General features: G+C 34.4%; 1 protein-coding gene across 6 annotated transcripts in view; it reads left to right on the top strand.

Annotated features, from left to right (window-relative positions):
- The first annotated feature begins 3499 nt into the window (after positions 1–3499).
- Positions 3500–8344, top strand: part of LOC114062561 (syntaxin-binding protein 5-like) — a 91990-nt gene continuing 87145 nt past the window's right edge. For all 6 annotated transcript variants that reach the window (XM_027894135.1, XM_027894137.1, XM_027894133.1 and 3 more), the window contains exon 1: positions 3500–3630. In XM_027894135.1, coding sequence (XP_027749936.1) covers positions 3608–3630 — 23 coding nt within the window. In that variant the 5' untranslated portion in view covers positions 3500–3607. The remainder of the gene's footprint in view (positions 3631–8344) is intronic.

Genomic DNA, 8344 nt, shown 5'->3' with positions numbered 1-8344 from the left:
TTTTTTTTTTTTTTTTTTTTTTTTTTTTTTTTTTTTTTTTTTTTTTTTTTTTTTTTTTTTTTTTTTTTTTTTTTTTTTTTTTTTTTTTTTTTTTTTTTTTTTTTTTTTTTTTTTTTTTTTTTTTTTTTTTTTTTTTTTTTTTTTTTTTTTTTTTTTTTTTATATTACATTCTATATCCTGTTTTGTGCTTTGAATTGGGAAAACAATACAATGTTACAGACTATTTTGGTAGAGTAGAAACACCTTTTTTGGTATCAATTCATGTTTTTTACTATTTCTTTCAATGATCAATGAGATTCATATTGTGGTTTGCTGCTAAGAATGTATAATATCTACATTTCTGACTTTATGTTAAGTGATCAACACTGAGCAAATTCTCAGGTCTCCATTTAATTGGGTTCCATGTTATCTCAATCAGATTGACGATCTGATTAAATTTTGTCAGAAGCACTTCATCCTGGCACAAATTACTACAACCCCTACCTTCTTAAGAAAAAAACACAGCCTTTCTTTCTTTCAGGCTTATTGACTCGTTTTTGTAGAGGCATTAAAGGACATCTTAATTTGCTTGTGGGATATATGACTAATAGAGTCATATAATAGAATACTTTTCACCCACAGTGAAAACTGTAGTATGAGACTTCATTGTTTTCTCTTTAAGAAATCGTTATGCAATTTCAGTACTTATTGAAATGGAAGATGTTCATTAAAAATCTGAGTCTTGCTTCAAAACTTCCAAGCCTCAAAGTCAAGTTAATATTTTCTGTAAAAGTAAAAAGTCAATAATATATAAAGCAGTTTGCATTTAATTTACATAATGTGAAATAAAAGTACTTCAGGGAAGTGCAGAGTTTTCTGAGAATATGAAAATCATATAGCTTTGTTTGGTGAAGCCTAGCAATATACTGTATTAAAATGCCTAGTAACTCCTATGCTCTAATAGGTTTGTTACACATCTGGATTGTCTGTAAGGGAATAGCATTTTCTTACAAGCTCACATGTTTTAGTAGGTTGTATTTCATAATGTCTAATAACAGTTTGGGTAAATAATGGAGACTCATAGGGTAGTTTTCTTTGTGGAAGAAGGAACACGCAGATTAATTTCTTATCTAGCTGTCCCATGAATTTGTCGGAACAAAATGAAATTATTTAAGAGCAAGTAGCTGAGCTTAAGAAAACAGGAAAATCTGGTCATTTTCTTCATTCTTTAGCAATACCCAGCTCTCTTTTGGTCCTTCATATTGTATGTACGGACTTATTGCCAACTCCAGAAGGAAACTAAGTCTAGTAACTTATGGCCTAACTATTTATTAGTAGTTAATACTTTAGTCCAATTTTTGCTCTTACTGTAGGACCTTGCTCTTAGAGCATCATATTCTTGAAATATTTAATCTAAGGCAGGCAAACAGAGGACATGGAATATTTAAGGATTTAGGCACTCACTTAGTCTGGTGGGGAGATCATAACCTAGAAGCAAATTTCAAAAAGGAGAATCATATAATCACAGAATATGCTGAGTTGGAAGGAACTCAGAAGGATTAGAAAAAGCAACCCAAAGCAGTCTCACACGGTATCTGAGGTGCTCTTCGAAACTTTATTCATAGTCAAGGTATTGGATTCAGTCTTGAATACTGGAGACCAAGTTTGCTGCAGTCGACTTGAACTTGCTTAGTCTGATGACCCAACTGCAAGAATTTGGAGTAGCAGCTTTCAAGTCAACTCAGATTCACTTTGTAACTCTTGAGTTTTTTGTCACTCCTTAGACAGATACATTTTCAACACTTTCAAAGTCAAAATTATTTTCTCTTCCTGTAATTTAACAGTTTATTACAAACAAGTGTTGAGTGAACATAAATGTGAAGTGATTAAGAGGATTTATCAACCAGGGAAGTTTTTTATGGGCTGGGACTTAACAAAGCACCCATATGCTTTGCAGTGCAAGAAAGAAAAGTAGAGCTAGTATAGGAATAAAAGAAATAGAACAAAAAAATTGGACTAAATATGAATTTAACCGGAAGTGTAGGAAATGGTGCGCCTGAAGAGAAAGTGAAAGAATTGGAGTTGTTTAGTTTAAGAAGAATCAGGAAATACTTGAAAAATAACTTCCCATTTGTAAAATTACAAAGTGAAAAGGGCAAATTGTTCTTTGCACCCGAACAATAAAGCTAATAGCTTTGACTCCAATAAGGAACATGCAGGTGCCATATACCGTCTGCAGCTGTTTCTGTCAGACATGTGTTGATTTGACTGCACCCACAGTATAAGTACTGTGTTGCTGCTGGAAGGCATTTTCAGTTACACATACTAAAATATAATTCCCTTTCTCAAAACAATTCTCTCAAAAAACTTAGTTCTCTTTCCACTAAAGGCATTGAAATTATTGCCAAAATTAGACAACTATTGGTAAAATTTAGCCCTGTACAGAGGGATGGAACAAAACTTGTATCACACTGAAGTCTCACTTGAATCAACACCCCTCCCACTCTTTTATAATACATTCAGAAAGATTGCTGTACCATAAGAATGAAAAAATTTAAATGTGTATGTTCTTAAATACTGGTTTTACTTTTGTAGTGGTGGAAGGTGTTAAGAATAAAAAAAGAACCAAGTTTTTATAGAAAAGCAAGAAATAGCCTGCTTGTGGAAGTGACTGATAAATATAATAACCTATGGCAAACCAAGCAAAATACCTTCTTTTTGTCAAAATTCACCAGTCTGTGTTGTAAGACTGGATTAAGTTTCAGTCTCTGTAGGTAGCATGCATTCCAATGTATTTTAGTAGTAAATGGTTTTTTATCTCATATAGATTTAGTTTTGCTTGAATATCTATATAACTAAAATATGAAAGAAACCTGAATCTACTCATTCATAATCTGTGAAAACTTTTATGTAGTATCATGAGAAATTGTCATGACATCTTTCCAAGCTAATATTACATCGGTTCATCTTCTTGTAAGAATAATATGAGTGTGTCTTCTATGGTAATTCAGTTTTGATAAATGCTTTTATCTAGGGCCCTACTCTCCCAGACACCAAATAAATGAATGTTTGCATGTGTGAATTATGGTGTTACACTTCTCTTGGACAAAACATGAATCCCACTGATGTCCATTAACTTCTGTTTGTTCATCTAGAAAAATTGCTTACTCTAAGGAAAGAAATAAGAAAATCCAACTTGAGAGTCTTGGATACTATTGAAGTGCAATTTACATATCATGGAGATAGACTTACTTCAGTGCTTAAGTGATATGGCTCTTTTTCCTAGCCCTTAATACAGGCAGGCAGGCCCTCTTTTGTTTCACGTTCTCTTTTGTGATTTTTCTGGACATGACCCCCCAAACCTGCACATTCTTCAGAATGCTGCACCTGCTGGGCAGGTTTTTCTCAAGTTATAAAGCGGAAAGAATAATTATTTCATCTGTAAAAGTGTTAAAAAATATTGTTGATGTGATATTCGGTAACAATTTTTTGATGTTTTCTTTTTCTCCTTTCCAGGATTACTTACTGCCATCTACCTTTCCAAAGTAAATGGCTGTATGTCGGAACAGAGAGGGGAAATACACACATTGTAAATATTGAGTCCTTCATTCTTTCGGGATATGTTATCATGTGGAACAAGGCAATAGAACTGTAAGTGCAGATTTTTTTTTTGCATTTGTGTCTATGGTCATTTTCATAGCTGTCCTAAGATTAATTTTTAAGAAATACTTGTTTTTACAAATATTAACAAATCTTTTGAAAGCCTTTTATTTCAGTGAATACATTTGCAGTATTAACGGGGTTTTTACAGGACATTAGGAATTCAGATTTATGATAGAGACCACATAACTATATTTTATATAAAAATTATTTGGCAATCTGTTTAGCTGTGAAGTGCCATGAGATACAGATAATCATGAATCTCCAAAATTCAGATTTTGCTATTTTTATGAGTGTAGCTTGATCACCATCTCCTCCATCCTATGAAAAGAATAATGAAGTATATTTCATATCAAAGATGAAAGAAAATAGGAAAACATATGTATGTAAGCTTCAGGAAAACTTGAAAACCTTATTATGAATGATGTAGGAGGCAATAGTGCTCATAACATTGTTTTTAGTTCTGAGAGAGACTATATCATTTCAGAGTGTGAGATTAGTTTGAAGATGTTACTATACTCTATAAAGTTTGGAAGGAGAGAGTTTACCTTTTGCACAGACATTTCTGTCGAACTAATTGTCAAGAAAAGACCAGTAAAAGTCATTGTTCTGCTCCTATTTTCAAGTCGTCAGTTTAGATGGAGTGTTTATAAAGCAAATTTTGAGTGTGTCAGGTTTGTGTGTCATTTGTACAAAAAAGCCTGAAGGACTTTATGCCTCTTCGTGCAATTCTCAGCCAGTTTTTGTCTTTCTTTCAAAACCCCTCATTTTTTATACTGTCTTGTATCTACTTCTAATGAAATCTCTGTGAATTTTCATAAAGCAGATTTAACTCAGTTGTCATTAAGATCTGAAGATGTGAAACCAAGAGGAGATTGAACTGGTTAGTTTTTTTAGAAAAAACTGAAATGCTTTCACTTTGTAATGTTAAACTACATATTACCATACCTAAGTCACTGTAAAAACAGATTTCAGCTCATTTTATAAGAATACAAAAAAACCCCACCCAAAATTCCAGTTCTCTTAGTTTTTCAGAACACAGTTGAAGAGAGCTTCCACCTACATTGCTAACACTGTGGGCAAGGTAACCTGGAGTGATATTCTGATACCTGTGTGGCCATTTCCAGCTTTGGAAAACACCTATAAGTTGCATTCTAGATTTTCATCATGGACCACGTTTGTCCCTTTAAGGTCATGATGACATTGCTCAGTAAGCAATATAATAGAGGGTATTGCATAAGACAAAAAAAATTTGGAGCACAGAGAGCAGATACAGTGATTAATTTTAGTCTGTTCGTGGACTTACCAACATTTCAACCCCAAAATGAATTTCATCACACTTCTTGAAATTAATTCATTCCAGAGAATGTAACCCTCATCCTCAGGAAAAAAACAAACATTGTGTGTCAGTGAGGCTCATCAAATGACTGCAAGAATTGTTTTTATAACAGTGATTCTGTTACAGTGAAAGACTCAGGTGAAGAGGCTTGGTAGTTTGAAGACTTGAAGGAGAAATAGGTTTGGATGTAACATTTTTAGGCTTTGGATATGATGCAAGAAATCTGATCACCTTTTCCTGCATGGCTGCTTTGACTTACAAAGTTGGCTTTTGGTACAGTGTTTTTTTGTTACCATTTGTGATTTTATTGCCTACTTTTGTATCAAAATATACTGAAATATCTGTATAGCACTATATTTTTTAGTGATAGTGGTTTTATGACTCGTTCTGAAGCATCTAGTAGAGATATATGCCAAAAAGATGATTGCAATACCTATTTTATCCTAGGGTCTATTGTCTTCTCAAACAGGAGAGATTATTCAGCGATCTTAAACTGTGTCTAATGTTTGTGGGAAATTAAGGCCTGAATAGACTAATAATACAAAGGAAACATTAATTTTTTTTTAGAGTATTTTCAGTGCTGAGTCATAACTAATTCTAGAAAATACAGCAAAATTTTCTTTCTTAAATCATGTGCACTATCTGTGTCCCAGTGGACCTGGCCTTGTCCAGAGCTGAGAAAGGGCACAAGCATATGGGTACCAATTCTTGTCTCAGGCATTTCTATCATCTCGTGCATTATCACTACTTCAGACCACACTGAAGCACCTTTTCTGCTAGGAATGAATAACTCAAAACTTTTTCACTTGTCACTTCTCTGTCATGTAGCAGAACTAGTCCTTTGCCATAGGTGCTAGAGGCTCATGATACTGTTTGTTTATCTACTCTCTAACAAGTAAACAGTTTCTCTCTTTTCCCTCTGAATGTTTGAAAACAAACCTGGAAGAGAAAAATAGTCAATGAGCCCAGCATGTCTCCATTTACTCCAGCTAGAGTGAGATTGATTTTCACAGCAGGATCATACATTTTGGAAGTTCATGTGGTGTTGGAAAGGAAAAGAAGGTCTTAATATGAGTTCACTGAACTCTAAAAATGAAAAATCTGTATTATAAGCCCCCAGTAAGATTCCAGTGTTTGAACACTCCACTGTCTAATGAATGAATAACTGAAACTTAGCAAAATTTGTGGAATTTGAAGTATCAAAGAATTGGGCAAATTGGAACCTGGTTATGACAGAGCCATAAGGTAGTATTTCCTTTCTTAGTCTTTTCTCTGCCTATCCTCCTTTCCTACACTGGTGACTCAGAGCCAGCAGTTCCAGAGCTGTGAGGGAAAGCAGCACACAGGAGGAGAAGTAACAGTCTAGAAGAATCCACCACCCTCCCTATGTGCAGACCCAAATGGATGCAGTTTTTAATATAAAAAAAGCAGAAGTTGCAAGGCATCCTTCTGGACATTTTAGAAAGTGTATCTAAGACTCAGAGTTGCATCTTGAGGTTGAACTGATTCTCACTTACTTCAGTTCCCAGCTTTGATGCACAGCATGGGAGTGATTAATCTAACTTATTCTTTTAAATTTCTCTGTGGCTCTACCAATGAAAAAAAGATCTTAAAGTCCCTGGTGCACTGTACTTTTGTGGAAAGCACAACTGCAGAAGATGCCTGACTACTGACACTACAAAAGTATCTGCTTATGCATATGTTTTCCCCAGCACTGTCACATTCAGTCAACTTCAACTCCATAGCAATGACTAATATAGACGTTTTCATTTTTCCCTCTCCTAACTGCTTCTATCACTTTCTAACATCAGATTTTTCATTCTTCTCAGAAATAATCACAGTACTTCTATAATTGTGCAGGCTATTTCTTTTTTCAAAAGGAGAATTGTTTTGATATGATTCTATTTTGTTATAGATTACTTTTACCTGCTTTAAAAATTGTCTTTGTATTTGAAGTTCCTACAACAGTATTTAAGTCACTTGATTTCTTAGAGTGCATAAAGTGTCCCAGGATGATTGAGGAATACATCATCTATGTATTTTCCACATTTTCCTGGGTCCAGATTATAGCATTGCTGAAGACTTCTTTTTGAGCTTTCTAATTTTAAAATAAGATAATTAAATAAAAGCTTCCATCCTTTCAGTGAAGACTGTTATGAAGACTGTTTTACAGTGAATGGTTTCTTAATGTCAGTGCTGTTCTTCTGAGTAAGAGTTAAGTCTTACGGCATAACCACTCTCTCATCTCCCAAAATGAACGTGCACCAAATAAATTAATACCTGCTGCTGTCAGGAGTAACTTCTGACGAAGTGCAAAACAGCTCAAAGTCTCAGTAGCTTCTTAGGAAACATCTGCTTCTGTACAGCTGTCATGGGAACCTTTTGTTCCATTTTTCAATTCTGCAGTCTGTTTTTGTGGACTTAAAGGTCAAAGAAGGCTATGAAATGTTGCAAACTTTTGTATCGTTAGCTCATACTTTCTTTTTGCTCAGTTGAAGGTAGCTTTTGTCTTGGGAATTTTTTACTGCAAATCATTGCTGGTATTTTTTGGACTTGACCTTCTTTTCTTTTTCTTTTTCTTTTTCTTTTTTTTTTTAATGTGTGGACTTGGCTTCATGTTTTATCCTTTTTGTGTCTTTTCAGAGCTTTTATTTTTGCAATCGTTCTCAGCTACTTAGTACCCCAGTTGCTATTTGGGAATGAAAAATTCTCTGCTTGACTATTTCACTTATGTCTTATTTTCACACACTGATTCTTCTATATTTTCCTCTTCCTCGAGGAATAGGATATAGTTAGTTTTTATGCCGTTTCCCAAAGCCAGCTTGAAAGAATGACTATACTTGAGTATCTGGCATCAACATCAGTGTGCTTTACTCATGGTAGCTGCAAATATGATGGACTTTCCAGCATCTCCTCGTCCTTTCCAGGAGCTGTTGGATCTCTGCTTTTGCATTTAATATACTTCAACGGTGTTTTTTTTTACTTTGTAGGCAGTTCCACAATGACAGTGTACAACTCTCCAGTCTCCTTGACAACTCTACTGTAATAGCAGTGAGGGGAAACAGAACATTTTATGTATACCTAAACTACTTGAGGCAAAATGGTTTTTGTGTGTAGACATTTCCACATGCAGTGTAATTTACTGTATGAGGGTAGTAATTGCTGTACCTGTAGCTCTGATAGTGTTTCACAAGTTCGATAAACTATTATTATTGTTATAATACAGTTAACTAAATAATTGCTTCATTTAATCCTGCTTGTAGTGCAGTCCTGATGTCCACCCTTCGGAGAAATTGACCATAGAGCCCAATGCCTGGCACTCCTTTTACAGGCAACACTTCTCTAGGGATCCAAAAGACATTACTA

This window comes from Empidonax traillii, unplaced genomic scaffold (genome assembly GCF_003031625.1).
Source record: "Empidonax traillii isolate 1590-97213 ecotype Southwest subspecies unplaced genomic scaffold, ASM303162v1 scaffold418:size511083, whole genome shotgun sequence".
NCBI lineage: Eukaryota > Metazoa > Chordata > Aves > Passeriformes > Tyrannidae > Empidonax > Empidonax traillii.
Note: the sequence above shows the minus strand (reverse complement) of the source record. Positions and strands in the feature narration are given on the sequence as shown.